The 16361-nt window shown below is 38.3% G+C and overlaps 2 protein-coding genes across 4 annotated transcripts; both read right to left on the reverse strand.

Moving 5' to 3' along the window:
• Positions 1-4215: 4215 nt before the first annotated feature.
• On the reverse strand, positions 4216-9474 carry LOC127168556 (uncharacterized). Of its 3 annotated transcripts, none has more exons than XM_051115512.1 (3): positions 9440-9474; positions 9193-9248; positions 4216-6066 (listed from the first exon to the last, which is right to left on the reverse strand). In XM_051115512.1, exons 2-3 carry the CDS (start codon positions 9201-9203, stop codon positions 4476-4478), a joined length of 1602 nt encoding a protein of 533 aa, XP_050971469.1. In that variant the 5' UTR covers positions 9204-9248; positions 9440-9474; the 3' UTR covers positions 4216-4475. The 3 variants fall into 3 exon arrangements, with proteins under 3 accessions (XP_050971469.1, XP_050971472.1, XP_050971470.1); XM_051115515.1 differs by having other exon boundaries at positions 9193-9251; XM_051115513.1 differs by having other exon boundaries at positions 9436-9463.
• A 1138-nt stretch (positions 9475-10612) lies between these two features.
• On the reverse strand, positions 10613-14630 carry LOC127168578 (uncharacterized). The gene is made up of 2 exons (XM_051115569.1): positions 14386-14630; positions 10613-13110 (listed from the first exon to the last, which is right to left on the reverse strand). The coding sequence occupies exons 1-2, from the start codon at positions 14394-14396 to the stop codon at positions 11523-11525; spliced, it is 1599 nt and encodes a 532-aa protein (XP_050971526.1). The 5' UTR covers positions 14397-14630; the 3' UTR covers positions 10613-11522.
• Positions 14631-16361: the final 1731 nt, after the last annotated feature.

Here is a 16361-nt window from a genome sequence, read left to right on the forward strand (position 1 = left end):
GACGCAACAACACCAGCAGGGGTCAGGTTATTGCTAAAATGAAGGCGGCACAAACAGAAGACTACTCTAATGTTACCAAATCATAACAGCATGAGCGCTTAAAATGAAGAAAGTGATAACTGATATTCAAAATGGTAAGCAAGCGCTGCTTTGTATACATTTAATATCTGTGTTTATCTCGTATATCTTTTTTTTTTTTTTTTTTTCATTTTGAATGACGATTATACACTATTAAAAGCTGCTGATATAGACAGTTAAACCTTTTCACGCAGGCACAGAACACACGTTAGTTTGCAGTCGGCTGTAGTCTGTGTGCTGTGTTCAAGCACAGCTTTTTGTTTAGATGCTGCCAACGCGAGGCGACAACACTGACAGCTTTTGTAGCCGCTAGTTATTTAAAGTTGGCTTGGTGTGTCCCGGACTTTACACGCCAAATCCCACCGTTCCCCGCGGATATCCCGCGGAACTTTCCAAGTGTACCAAGTGTACCCGGCTGCAGCCTGCAGAACGGGGCGGGGCTTCACGTGGGGCGGGGCTACACACATCGCCCCGCCCACAAATGCTTTCATTGGCTAATGACATTGTAGTCAACTCCGTAAACAGGAAATGCGGTTACGAACATAGTTCAAGCTACGATTCATTCGTGATATTAAATATCTGTTACATATAAAATATTAAAATATATATTATAAATTCGTTAATTATCTACATGTGATATTAATAAATGGTTCAGCTGGCTAATAACATGCAATGACATAGACACCTCTGTAAACAGGAAATGCGGTTAAGAGCACAGCTGAAGCTATATATATATATATGTATATATAGATATGTGTATATATATTGTCACGGGGGCGGAGCAAAGCGACAGACACAGTGGGCGTGACGTCAGGCCTCGGAGAGGCTTTTATTAAACAATAAAACAAAGTGTCCAAAAAGGGGGAAAAAGTGTCCAAAACAAAAAGGGGGATCTGGTGTCCTCGAAGTGACGGGGTTCCGTGAAGGAGGGGTAGTGTTCCAAAAGGGAAGGGTCCAGGTAAGGGGCGGAGTCCGGCGGCCGCACGCGCTCCCCGCTCAGGTCCGGGGTGCGAGGGGCGGCGGCTTCTCTAGCGGCATCGTCCTCCTCCACCTACGCGGCGCTTCTGGGGGATAACACGGCCCGGCATCCTGGCCCGTCAGCCGTTACGGGTGCGGTCCTCATCCGGACCCGCGGGGTCCGGCAACTCGTCCTGCGGCGCTGGTTCCCTCTTCACCCCTTCCTGGACCCACGAGGACACCAGCGTGCATGCACGGGGAAGAGACCGGTCTCCTGAGGAGAGGCGCGCTCGGCATTTTAACAGCGGCGGTGATGAGGCTTCATTCACATCAGGTGTGCCTCATCACACGCCGCCAGACCTGGATGTTTCGGCGCCCCTCCTCCTCCCACACGCCCACTCCCGTCGGGAGCCTGGTGAAGGGCGGCGATTACCGACGGGGTGCAGCTGACAATAAGGGGGGGAGGCAGTCGACTCGTCACATTCCCCCCCCCAAGCGACATCCCCGTCATTCGGTCGCCGCCCACGCAGGAGTGCTACCTTCCTCAACCAGGCTCCAGCGGTCGGAGTGGGCGGGGATTCCTCTCCGGGCGACTCCCTCTCGCAACGCCACCGGACCGGGACAGAGAAACCGGAATTTAGTCGAGCCTCAACCAACCGCAGGGTAAGTGATATTAAATGAAACAAGTCACTTACCCCTTTAGCGGCTGGGAGGCCGTCACCGTCGTCTCTCCGTCCTCCGGGTCCGAATCTCCATTGACTTCTTTTGCGAGCGAGAGGGGATGACGTCACCAGGTGATTCCCACTGCGCTGCCTAAGCTCCGCCCATGCCCGCATTCTCCACCACTTGTCACGGGGGCGGAGCAAAGCGACAGACACAGTGGGCGTGACGTCAGGCCTCGGAGAGGCTTTTATTAAACAATAAAACAAAGTGTCCAAAAAGGGGGAAAAAGTGTCCAAAACAAAAAGGGGGATCTGGTGTCCTCGAAGTGACGGGGTTCCGTGAAGGAGGGGTAGTGTTCCAAAAGGGAAGGGTCCAGGTAAGGGGCGGAGTCCGGCGGCCGCACGCGCTCCCCGCTCAGGTCCGGGGTGCGAGGGGCGGCGGCTTCTCTAGCGGCATCGTCCTCCTCCACCTACGCGGCGCTTCTGGGGGATAACACGGCCCGGCATCCTGGCCCGTCAGCCGTTACGGGTGCGGTCCTCATCCGGACCCGCGGGGTCCGGCAACTCGTCCTGCGGCGCTGGTTCCCTCTTCACCCCTTCCTGGACCCACGAGGACACCAGCGTGCATGCACGGGGAAGAGACCGGTCTCCTGAGGAGAGGCGCGCTCGGCATTTTAACAGCGGCGGTGATGAGGCTTCATTCACATCAGGTGTGCCTCATCACACGCCGCCAGACCTGGATGTTTCGGCGCCCCTCCTCCTCCCACACGCCCACTCCCGTCGGGAGCCTGGTGAAGGGCGGCGATTACCGACGGGGTGCAGCTGACAATAAGGGGGGGGGAGGCAGTCGACTCGTCACAATATATATACATATAGAATGTCATTCGTGATATTAACTTACATACAAAAATAAACAATATATTATGTATTCGTTAATAGAGAATGGGAACGTGACGTTTACACCTAATATTAATCTATACCAAACATAATACATTATGTTTTCATTCATTATTTTGGGCAAAATTTCATTATTATTTCTAAGCAAGCATCCACTTCCTGCTTTCGACTTGTCATATCTTTGTGCATTAAGAACTGTATATCGCAACGATTAATGTTTATTTGCAAATTTAAATTATTTATGGGTTTTTATTTTTATTTACGCATTTACTTGTATTTAATGTTTTGTTTTGTTTTTTGTCACCAACTCAACCCTAAAGTTTCTTTGAAAGTGTTGTCTTAGACTTATGAATTGATAAAGTGCCATTTTTATAAGAACTACATGACAGCTATTGCTTTGTTCTGATAACAAAACCTTTCACAATAAATTATGTGTACATGTAGAGATAAAATATAGAGATTACCTCATGTTAAAGAAAGTTGGAAGTCCAAAAGCGTTGGACTAAACAATATATGAAGAGGAATAAACTCAAAGAACATGAAGATAATGCAGTTTGAGTATTTCATTTTATTGGTCATACAAAACAGCAGTTTAACATCACTGTTTTATTAGCAGAGGCCCACCTGTTGTGTCTTCCATTGTTTACACGAGGGCAGTCTTATTTTAACTACTTCACATCCCCTTTATCAAATCGCTCATTAGTGACATAGTGAACGCAATGTTGTAATCAAACATTACAACTAATCAAATAAGACAAAACTCGTAGCTCAACTACTCACCAACACAGCGACAAATGAGTGGAAATAAAATCCTGGTGAGGGCGTTGGCATCATTAACCAATGATATAATTTGTGGGCGGGGTGACACATGTAGCCCTGCCCCACATGCAGCTCCACCCCGTTCTGCAGGCTGCAGCCAGGGCCTTCTTGGTAAAACCGCCCGAGATTTGCGTTGGGTCCTGCAGGTCCCGCAGGAGCCCAAACCCAATGCAGTCCTGTAAGGAACTTTTCATATGCATGTACTACAGCAGGTTCGATTATTTAATCAAACTCATTTTAATGATTAACCAGTGAAGCATTTGGCATGTCTATAGTCTGTCTGTGTCATGATCCCAGACTGTCTTGTTTTTGTGGACTCTTATTTTGAAGTGTTTCTGTTCTCTATTGTTTCTTTGTTCACTTCCTTGTTTAGTTCCTGTTTTCCCTTGCTCCTTTGCCTACCTTGTTAGTTTCCCTAGTGATTGATGATCTCCACCCCCTTGTTAACCTTCTTACCCTGTGTGTACCCCTGTGCTTCAGTGCTTGTTTGCCAGTTTTTCCCCTGTAGATGATGCCCCTGTCCTTGCCTCCTAGTTTACTCCAGTTTTTCACTTTTTGTCAATACTCTGCTTCCATTTGGATCCACCTCACCCCGCCTGTGTATTTCATTGATAATTATTCTGCTTCCACCTGAAAGCAGTTCATGCATTAGGATACTCTATTATTTCATAAAACTACATACATCTTCATAATCTGTAGTATCTCTGTAGTTGCATGTCAATTTGCATTTAGCATGACTTTGCAGCATACTGAAGGAGGAAATGGGCCAATTCAATAACAGCTTTTTCAGTCTTTTCTTTTATTGCCATAAGAAGGTAACACAGTATATACAACAATATAAACGTAATACTCATTATATGTAGTAGTCCAAAATATGATGTTTTATCATGTGTTGGTACGATTTCATATTTTAAGAAAAGTATACATGATTAATGTAACCTTCATATTACAAAAATGAAAATAATACAGATTTCGAAATCTGTATGATGTAACCAGGGATGGGATGATTTCTCATTGTAAGCAGCAGTTGTCTTCGTTCATTATTCACTCTACTGGATTCAATCATTTCCCAGTCAGGAAAAGTTTCCCCAGACCAGCTTTAAGATAACTCAGAGCGTCTTTATTGGCTTCATCAGCTACAGCTTTTCTCCTCATTTCCTCCAGCTCTCGCACCCAGTTTTCTCTCCCAGCCTCCCTCACTCTGGGGATAAAGAAGTCGAGATGCTGAAGAGTGAAGGCAGAGTCTGGTTTTAATGCGATCTGAGACAGATGCTTGATGGTCTGGTAAGCTTCAGACAGAAGATTTGACTTTTGGTCCTCAATCTCCCTTAGATCTTTGTCAAGATGATCCATTAAAACTGAATATATCTTGGACTGTTCTTGGGCTTTTTCATATTCTTTTTTTATAGAGTCAAACTCCATCATGACGTTCGAAATTCTAATGACGTATTTCTTGTTTTCTTTGACGTGTTTGCTGTGGTGACACTTCCCTATGCACACAGTGCAGTAGCCTTTTTTCATGACTTCACATTTGCTGGGATCAGAAACCCACCAGCAGTCAAACTCATGGCAGTTTTCCTCACAGACGGTGCAGGTCGTCGCCTTCCTGTTCTTCCATGACTTACTGTCAATGGGAACCTTCAGTTTGACTGTCTTTCTTACTTTAATGGTGAAGTTTTTACACTCTTCTATCTTTCCCTTGTTTTGCATCATTGCCTCCTGAATCTGACGTTTTTCAGCTATTTTCAGCTCCTTCTCTTGAATTCGCAGCTGTAAGTTGCAGATGGATGCTTCAAACTGAATGCGCTCCATCAGGACATCTGAAGTCAGCTCTAAACTTCTTCTGTTCATTTCATTCAGAGACTGAAAGAAATTCTTCATGCCATCCACGCTGTCTTCCCAAGCGTCTCTCTGAGCACGAATGTGACGTTCTTTAGTGTGACGGCCTTCAGTCTGCCTGTTGTTGAACAAGAAATAAACAGGTTGACCATTTTTGTCTTGTCTGCAAGGGATTCTAGCTTTTTTGATGCCACTGAGGACATTTTGGGGTGGCAGACCATCAGAGTGTGTGATTAAAAACACAATGTTGTTCACAATGTCTTTTCCAAACAAAGACAGAATTGAACTGATAATGTAATGCTGTCTGTCTGAGAGACGATTCTTAGCCGCTTGAATCACAAAACACACAGCGTCGACTTCACAAACTCCATCTTTGTTTTGAAACAGTGCAGATAAATTCTCTGCAACTTCCAGGTCTTTTTCCAGTCCTCTAGTATCTCCATAACCTGGAGTATCAATGATGGTGAGAGACATAGGACTCTTCGTAGAAAAGACCTCATACATGGTGATTTCAGAAGTTTGTGACTCTGATTGATCTCCAGCTGCTTCTTCTGTGATTTCATACCACTTTTCTTCCTCAAACTTCACTCCCAGTATATAGTTGACCACGGTGTTGATGAGAGTCGTCTTACCCGCGCCGGTCTCTCCCACCAGAAGAACAGTTTTGTTTGGTTTACTGTTATCTTTGTCTCCATAAGTCCATTTTCGGACTTTTCCGTAGCCATCAAGATCTTTTCTTTCTGTATGTAGACGGTATCGTTTTGGAGGACCTTCATGAATCAGAGATGGTCTTCGTGGTGGAAGCTTCGGCTTTCTGTAAAATGCAGATGGAGTCAAATATTTCATAAATGTTGGTGTAGCAAGAATTTAAGGCTAAATGCCCATCAGAAAACATTCATTTTGAGTGAGCTTATGGGGAGTGTAATCATTTCATTCATACTTTTATAACATTAGCAATGTATTCCCTAGAAAAAGAAATAGTATTTAAACCGCTAAGACCCATCACATTATAATAACTGATGAGTTTTTACACCAAGTTGTATTTGCAAGGGCTCATTTTCAGTGTTTTTTTGTTTTTTTTCTTTCCCCCACTCAATGCATATTTTTTTCATTATAATTTTTTTATTAGGTACATACAAATCACAAATATAAACAAATAGTAACGTCACAGCTCAGGAATTAATAATGAAGTGTTTGGGACTGTGGCTGAATTCAAAATATCATATACTCTTAAAATTATATATATACACTGTGTGCAGAATTATTAGGCATGTTGATATTCTGGTCATATTTTTTTTCCAAACACATTTTACCAATTCCAAACCACATCAGTCTTAGTAACTACTGTTAATTTTGTATTTAATCATTTATATGTGATGTATAATTGTCCGTGAAGGCTGGAAGTGAAAAACTCCTTATATTCAGGTGTGCAGGATTATTAGGCATGTTTTCGTTTACAGCTAAAATGAGCCAAAAAAGATATTTAACCCAGACTGAAAAGTCCAAATTATTAAATGCCCATGAGAAGAATGCAATACTAATGCATTACAAGAATTTGCAAAGTTAAGGCTTGACCATTGGACAGAGAAATGCTTGTTGAGTCTGCATGGTCAGAAAAAACAGGTGGAGAAGAAAAGATGCATGTTAACTGCAAAAGAATTAGGAATTAAGGTGAAGAATTAGGTGTGACACCATCAGGAACCGTTTAGTCTCCAGCGCCACCATTTTCCAGAACTGCAACCTACCTGGAGTCTTCAGAAGTGCAATGTGTCAGGTTCTCAGAGACTTTGCTTGGTAAAAAATCCTAAAAAATGCCCCTTACTTAATAAGAATAACAAGCTGACGTGTTGTGAAATACATGAAGACAGTTTTTTTATATGCTTTAGAGACAGATAAGTTGAGAGTGACTCTTGAAGGACAAGCATCACATCCTCTTGTGCCTCTGATTCAAGAATTTATCTTCCAAAATCTGGCAGTAAGTTTTGGGAGTTCATGTTTAGTCTCTTATCCTGAAAAGTCTGACTTGCAGAGATGGACTAAAATGAACTCCCAAAACTTACTGCCAGATTTTAGAAGATAAATTCTTGAATCAGAGGCACAAGAGGATGTGATGCTTGTCCTTCAAGAGTCACTCTCAACTTATCTGTCTCTAAAGCATATAAAAACTGTCTTCATGTATTTCACAACACGTCAGCTTGTTATTCTTATTAAGTCAGGGGCATTTTTTAGGATTTTTTACCAAGCAAAGTCTCTGAGAACCTGACACATTGTACTTCTGAAGACTCCAGGTAGGTTGCAGTTCTGGAAAATGGTGGCGCTGGAGAACTGGAAACGGTTCCTGATGGTGTCACACCTAATTCTTCACCTTAATTCCTAATTCTTCTGCAGTTAACATGCATCTTTTCTTCTCCACCTGTTTTTTCTGACCATGCAGACTCAACAAGCATTTCACTGTCCAATGGTCAAGCCTTAACTTTGCAAATTCTTGTAATGCATTAGTATTGCATTCTTCTCATGGGCATTTAATAATTTGGACTTTTCAGTCTGGGTTAAATCTCTTTTTTGGCTCATTTTAGCTGTAAACGAAAACATGCCTAATAATTCTGCACACCTGAATATAAGGAGTTTTTCACTTCCAGCCTTCACGGACAATTATATATCACATATAAATGATTAAACACAAAATTAACAGTAGTTATTAAGACTGATGTGGTTTGGAATTGGTAAAATGTGTTTGGAAAAAAAATATGACCAGAATATCAACATGCCTAATAATTCTGCACACAGTGTATATATATATATATATATATATATATATGTGTATGTGTGTGTGTGTGTGTGTATATGTATATATATTACTTGCATTTTTCTGACAGTGGAAGCTAAAGCTGCAAGCATGCATGAAATGGAGACGTCAGTGTGATTACTTGCATTTTTTTTTCAGTGGAAACAATTTAAAAATGTTCCGTCATTTTTGCTCTTAAAGGTAAGAGTAATACATCATTCGGAACTGTTAAGGGTCTACTTTTATTTGTGTGCACTCACAAAATCAACAACACGTTGCAAACTGTGCTTTTATTAAATAAAGAAAACAAACATGATGTACTTTCCTGAAAATTGTCCCGAAGCCCGGACTTATTTATAACATTTTAGACATTTATAAATGGACTCATTTATAAAGTTAAATAAAACATTTTTAACGAATAACTATACTATTAATATTGCTTTTAATATTAAAATGTAGACTAAAATGTAGACCACCAATATGTGTTTTAACCGTGGTTAAACAATGTAAAAAAAAAAAAAAAAAACGCTTGAAAATGTGAAGTGAACAACATGAATGTCACATAACGGTGCATTTACCTCAATTGTTATGTGCTCATGCTTCGTTAGTTAGCTAGAAAGGTAAACTCCAGAATGGGAGCAGTTATAAAACACAGAACGCAAGTGACTGCATGCTAAATCACTGAGAGATATTGTTACATATCTTTTTTATTTTGTTTTATTCTTCTGGCAGCATCTCTGGTCTTGAAATTAACGAAATGATTAAATAAGTTAACATTATTGATCAGAGCGCAGAATGCTGTTGTCGTTGTTGTTTTAACGAATAAAATTCAATAGCTTTATATATAATATGAAAACATTTTTCTATTTTGTGACCAAAGACCATTCAGTCCATCAGAGGGCGCCATAAAACAATATACCAAATGGAATGATGCTCATTCAGTTGATCTTTCTGTTTAGTTTTACGTTTGTAATGATAGAGCACCTGATCAGTATGCAAGTGTTGGATTGTTAGAAAATTGTCTCATAGTTTAGTATCACTAAAGAACTTACACACCATTTTAGCAATGAATTACCTAAAAAAAAAAAAAGAAATTTAAGAAATTAAAAAAGTAATTATTTTGTCCTCTTAGAAAGTGTGTGATTTTCAACTCACGTGTTACTCATGATGATCGCTGGACTCAAAGAAGAGCTTTTCCTTCACCTTCCAGTCTGCTTACAATAGAAAAAAAAAATGGTAAAGTTCTGTACTGTTTTAATAAAAAAAAAAAGCTATTATGTTGAATTATTTAAACATTAACAAAACCATCTATTGCAGATATATTATTCCCTTCTGAAAATATTTTAAGAGACAAAATTTTTGCTATTATTAGACATGAATATAAACAAATATTCTTACACACCAGCCTCTGCGTTGAGTGTCTGGATGAAATGTCAGCTTCGACTGAAATACTGCTTTGTTTAACAAGCCTAACTGGCTGAAGTCCCTCCCAACCAAATGTGCACTGTAGTATCTGTATAGATTATGAATAAAATGCCAGGGAAAACACATGGTTGCATGCCGGTAGAAATTATTCATACTGGCAATGGACTGCTGTAACTAGTATGAATTTAAACACTGACTGTATGTTTTGTATTATGCATGCATACATTTATGTATTTTACAGGACTGTATGTCGCCGGATGTTCAAAAATCAAATCAAGGGTAAATGATTAGTCTTAAAAAAAAAGTTGTCAAGATCTTCAGATAAAATAAACTTCATGAGTAGCCTGCTACAGGTCAATTATATTAATGTAATACTAGTGTAAAAAAACATTGTTTCTGGGATTTATCTGTGACTTTCTGACTCTGGGCTACTGAAACAAACAGTAAAAGGTTGTGTTACAACTTTGAATGTTTTCTTCCAGTGGAAGCTGAAAAATGCAACTGGACGAGTAATGTCAACCTTTGTGAGTTACAGTAAAAGCTCTCTGTGCTTACATGGAAACAAACTCATCTTTATCTCATCTTTGTGTCTTAAAGGTGAACAGATGTGTTTTTACATACCTAAACGTACACCTAAAGAAATAAATAGTATACAATGTAACAGTTATGACTAGGATCACATAAGAGGAATTCAGTCATTTTTTACAAAGTGAGTTTATTATTCAATAAAATGTTAAAAAAATATGTATTCAAATCATGTAAAGCACAAATGTATTAGGTTATTTTCATGTTTGGCTGATAATCCAGACAGGCATTGCTGTTTGTACATAATTGTTAGTACATTTATAGGCACAAAACATACTTTTAGATAGATGTTGAAATGTAGAGTACAGCATGGACTTACTGACAACATCTATAATGCAAATATTATTACATATTTACAGCTAAATAAATATTTACAACAATCTTTTATATCCAAAAAAAAAGATAAAAAATGCTTATACTGTCTTAATGAAAAGTCTGTAATTACTTTGCTGTAAGCCAAAATGAAGCTGGATCATGAATGATTCACGCCTGAACATAGACGGATGTATGTAGATCGAGTGAAGCTAGGTGCATTACCTTCACAAACAAACGTAATCTTCTGCATCTTCAGCGGCTCAGATGTCAGGAGTAAATGACGACCACTATGTTCATTGTTACATCCAGCAACACAACACCTCAATTGCTCAATCTGTGATATTCTTGTCTAATTTACATCCCTGCTCCGGCATCGAAACAAAGAGGACGGACTGTGACAGCTGATCTGAGCTAAAACGCTCATGTCAATCAACTGTTGTGGGAGCGGCCTCTGTCGGTGTGATGCCACAACGACAGGCATCTGAGAATGGCTTGATTTGAAAAAGGGGATATAATTTTTACAGATTAATTAAAAACCACTGCATGTATTTTTATCATTATAGGGTAGATTTGTACATACACTGACAACACACATTAATGTTCAAACAGCATAAAAAAGTGAACTTAGCATCCGATGACCCCTTTAAAGAACCATCTCTTTCTTAACTTTTTATGATCTGAAGAACCTTCTTTCGCCACAAAGAACCTTTTGTGAAACATAAAGATTCATCAGATGTTAAAGGTTCTTTATGGAACAATTTAGACAAAAAAGGTTCTCCTATGGCATCGTGAAACACCTTTATTTGTGAGATCACCAATACGGGCAATGCAGTCGAGATTCAGTGGTCCAATTTAAGTCCAATAAACTGTCCATTCATCATTAAAAAAAAAAAAAAGTGCTTTGTCAATTCATATCAAGAGGCATTTACTGTAAGTTCTTTTTTTATGATGGATGGACACAGTTAATTGGCTTCTGTTGAAGTATTGAATATCACACATTCACTGCCATTACAAAGCTCGGAAAAGCCAGGACATTTTTTAATATAACTTTGATTGTATTTGTCTGAAAGAAAAAGCTCATATACACCTACAGTATTTGTCATAACCATTTTTTAAAAAAGCATGAACAGTATAAAGAAAAAAAGTTTAATCACAGTTTTTCATTGCCCAAAGAAAAGTTTTGCTAGACCAGCTTTAAGATAACTCAGAGCATCTTTATTGGCTTCATCAGCTACAGCTTTTCTCCTCATTTCCTCCAGCTCTTGCACCCAGTTTTCTCTCCCAGCCTCCCTCACTCTGGGGATGAAGAAGTCGAGATGCTGAAGAGTGAAGGCAGAGTCTGGTTTTAATGCGATCTGAGACAGATGCCTGATCGTTCTGTAAGCATTGAACAGAAAAATTGACTTTTGTGTTTCAAGGTCCTTCAGATCTTTTTCAATGTTTTTCATTACAACCAAAAACCTCTTGGTTTGTTCCTGGGCTTTTTCATATTCCTTTTTAATAGAGTCATATTCTACCGTTTCGCTTGACGTTCTGATGACGTATTTTTTGTTTTCTTTGACATGTTTGCTGTAGTGGCAATTCCCTGTGCACACAGTGCAGTAGTCATCTTTCATCACTTCGCATTTGCTGGGATTTGAACCCCACCAGCAGTCAAACTCATGGCAGTTTTCCTCACAGATGGTGCAGGTCATCGCCTTCCTGTGCTTCCATGACTTGCTCTCAATAGGCACCTTTTCTTTGACACTCCTTTGGATTGTGATGGTAAAGTTTTTACACTCCTCAATCTTTTCTTTATTTTGCATCATTGCCTCCTGAATCTGAAGTTTTTCAGCTTTTTTCTGCTCCTTTTCTTGAACTCGCAGCTGCAAGTTGCAGATGAATGCTTCCAATCGAATGCGCTGTATCAGGACATCTGAAGTCAACTCTAAACTTATTCTGTTCCTTTTGTCCAGAGACTGAAGAAAATCCATCATGCCTTCCATGCTGTCTTCCCAGGCGTCTCTTTGAGCACGAATGTGACGTTTTTTAGTGTGACGGGCGTCAGCCTGTCGATTGTTGAATAAGAAATGAACAGGCTGACCACTTTCGTCTAGTTTGCAGGGGATTTTAGCTTTTTTAATGGCGCTGATAACATTTTTGGGTGGCAGACCATCAGAGTGTGTGATTAAAAACACAATGTTGTTCACAATGTCTTTTCCAAACAAAGACAGAACTGAACTGATAATGTAATGCTGTCTGTCTGAGAGACGATTCTTAGCCGCTTGAATCACAAAACACACAGCATCAATTTCACGAACTCCATCATTGCTCTGAAACAGAGTGGCTAAATTCTCAGCAACTTCCAGATCTTTTTCCAGTCCTCTAGTGTCTCCGTAGCCTGGAGTATCAATGATGGTGAGTGATATGGGACTCTCATCAGGAAAGACCTCATACATTGTGATTTCAGAGGTTTGTGATTCTGATTGATCTCTGGCTGGTTCGTCTGTGATTTCATACCATTCTTCATCCTCAAACTTCACTCCCAGTAAGTGGTTGACCATGGTGTTGATGAGAGTCGTCTTACCGACGCCGGTCTCTCCCACCAGGAGAACAACTTTGTTTTGTTTACTGGTGTCTTTTGACCCCAAAGTCCACCTTCTGACTTTTCCATCATCATCAAGCACTTTTCTCTCTGTCTCTAGACGGAATCGTTTTGGAGGACCTTGATCAATCAGAGTTGATTTGCATGGTGAACGACTTGGCAGTCTGTAAAATATGGAGGGAAAGTTTCTCTGAATAATTGTAGCACCACTCAATTGTAAACCACTTCAAATGATTATATATATATATATATATATAGCATTTTTAGAGAAACGTTCCTGATATATGAAAAGTTCAGTATGCAATACCCTCTAAAATCCTGATCAGAACGAAATTTGGTGGGACTGTTAGACTCAGCCCCAAAGGTCTGAGAGAAATTTGAAAGAAATTGGCCACTGGGGGTGCTATCATATTTTTCAAATGATTGCAAGTCAATCGAAATTGGTTATCGATACTGATAAAAATGCATTATGCAAAAATCTTGATTAAATAAAAGATTTGTAAATATTTTGTTAACTAAAATACATAGCCATTTTACATGTTCCAGTACTTCCAAATTGTATGTTTCAGCATTAATAAAAACATACAAAAATGTATGTTTTGTGCTTTTAAACGTTACGTACTAATACTTATGTATAAACAATGAGACCAAGCAGGCTTGTGAGCAACCTCGTAGTATACTAAAGTAACTTTTGTTCTGTCCCTTGCCAGATGCGATGGGAGTTTTGTCATTACTGTTTTCTTAACCAAAATAAGACATCCTGTTATGCAACATTTTTTTTTTTTGTGTGTTATTGCATTCATGTGTTATGTTATGTTATGTTATGTTATGTAACTGTCACTCCCATTTTTGAACACTGACATAAAATGCACTATCCAGACTTAAATTTTTATCATTCATGAATGAAAACATTTTGTGATATGATTTTGATGTACATTTTCCATGGTAATGCAATGTCTGATTTTAAAATGCCTTTCAAAGGATGAATTTTGAAATTTTAAGTTATGAGCTGGTATATAATTTCTTATGATATCTAAAGCGTGATGGAGAAAAAGGCAAAGAAAGAAAGTCTTTTGTGACAAAGGTCAGAACTCATGTTATGATGTAGATTTTTTAAGTGGCGCTCTTGACATATATTAATCTATTACTTTTCCTACATAATTATGGTAAATATCTAAAAATATGGTAAAATATCTATTTAGGAGTCTTAGACCTTTCCAACGACATATAGTTTGTCATGATTAGATTAGGATTTATTTGTAATACGGTGAAGTAAACTTAGGCGTACCACAGGGGGGACGGTGACAGTTAAAGGGTTAAGATAAGGTAATTTCACCAAATATCCTGTGTTGGAGCTCTGTATTATTTACATTTCTAAGATTCATTTTTCTTTCCATCCATGTGATGTAAAAGTGGAAAACACATGAAGTTCATCTTACCTGGAATTCATGATAATCGCTGGACTAATTTTTTTCACCTCACAGAAGAATTTCCAGTCTGCCTATACAGCAAAACAGCTGATGTTGATGTTTTGTAATTGTAAAGTTGTGTATAATGTATTATATTATTGCAATTTTAAAGTTTCTATTTCAGGATTATTATTCCATTAAAAAAAAAAAAAAAAAAAATAGAGACATAGTTTTGCTGTTAAACATAAATATAAACACACCAGGCTCTGCGTTGAGTGCCTAGCTGAAATGTCAGCATTAATGGAAATACTGGTTTATTTAACAAGCCTAACTAGCTCAGGTCCCTCCCAACCAAACTGTGCTTGCTACATGTTTTGTTTTGTTTTTTTTCTTTTTTTTTCTTTTTCTTTTTCTTTTTCTTTTTTTTAATGCTTGGCAAATGAAATATTCAATGTTGCACTAAAGCAAGAAATATAATATTTATATCATTAGAAATCTATATGGGGGCTATAGTTTATATTTGTTATCAGATTTGTTTTTTTGAAATTTGTGACGCTTGATAGACATCCTCTCTGAACTGTCCTTGTACTGAGAAGAGTTACAAAGGTTTTTTTAATGCTATATGTTTCAAAGAAAAGAACAGAATCAAGATTAAGAGCAACATGAGGCTTAATAATGGTTGACTCGTCTTCATCTCTGATCATCTTTAGGATAATAGTTATACTTTCATCTGTGATTGTCATGATGATGCCAGATATTTTTAGTTCAGTAGGACTTCATTTCTTTGGTTGGGTGAGTTTGTGCTGAGTTTAGTTTCTTTTTCACCACAGGAATGTATGTCAATGGATATGTAAAAACCTGATCAAGAATGAGTGGTAGTTTTACAAAGCTGTCAAAAAATTCTGATAAAATGAACATCTTGAGCGGCATGCAGCAGGTTTATTATAAATATATATATATATATATATATATATCTCTCTCTCTCTCTCTCTCTCTCTCTCTCTCTCTCTGGGCTAAAACAACAAGTTAAAAAGTTGCTAAACAACTTTGAATGTTTTCTTTCTAGCTGGAAGCTGAAAAATGCAACCAGATGAGCAACATCAAACTATCTCTGTTCGTTACAGGAAACGCTCACTCTGCTTACAAGAAAATTTTCTGACACCTTTTCTTTTGAGCTGTTTGTGCATATTTTAGGAAAAGTTCCAGTTTGACAGAGATTTCTTCCTGAAAGACCCTGAGGCATTAACACAAAGGCTTTGACGTCAATTTTAATAGATAATCATTTAAAATATGCAACCTGTCTGTTTTTGTTGGTGTTGAAGAAACATGATTACAGAAAACTAAACAAAAGTTTCATTAATTCAGGAGCATTTTTAGAAAAAACTAGTTATACAAGATTCTTTCAGAAAACGCCAAAGTGTCGTCAGTGAACCAGACTAGAATATTCTGAAGGAAACAAAGGCGTGGGTGTAATTGTTAATTATTAATTATTATGTATTATTATTACTATTACAGTCTTTGTACTTAAGAATTTCACATTTAATTGAATGGGTTACCGGCCATTTCTTTGTCATTTTTTTGTGAAATATTCTATAGCAAATTGTGAGATTTTTTTTTTTTTTTCTACTCCAATTTTACCTTTCTTTTTGTGCTAGAAATATTAAATAATTATATATATTTAAAAACAAAAAAATACCTTGAAGATTTGTTTTTTTTTTTTTTTTAGAGCTCCATCTGCTGAATGTGAAAGTCAAATGTTTTTCAAGTCTTAATAGAGATTGTGGACTTCTATCTCTTACAGTGTTTAAATCCTCTAATTTTTTTTTTTTTTTTTTTTTTTTGGTAAATCTAGATTGTGAGTTGTGATTTGCATTTAAGCTGTGATCTTGATAGAATCAGATGGACTTAATATTTTGAAGGTCATATGATGTGGATTGTCTTGTGTGCTGATTTTTTAGTCACCAATTTGAATACATTTGCTGTGAACTAGTTAGGTTCAGTGACTC

Source organism: Labeo rohita, chromosome 7, assembly GCF_022985175.1.
Source record: "Labeo rohita strain BAU-BD-2019 chromosome 7, IGBB_LRoh.1.0, whole genome shotgun sequence".
Lineage (NCBI taxonomy): Eukaryota > Metazoa > Chordata > Actinopteri > Cypriniformes > Cyprinidae > Labeo > Labeo rohita.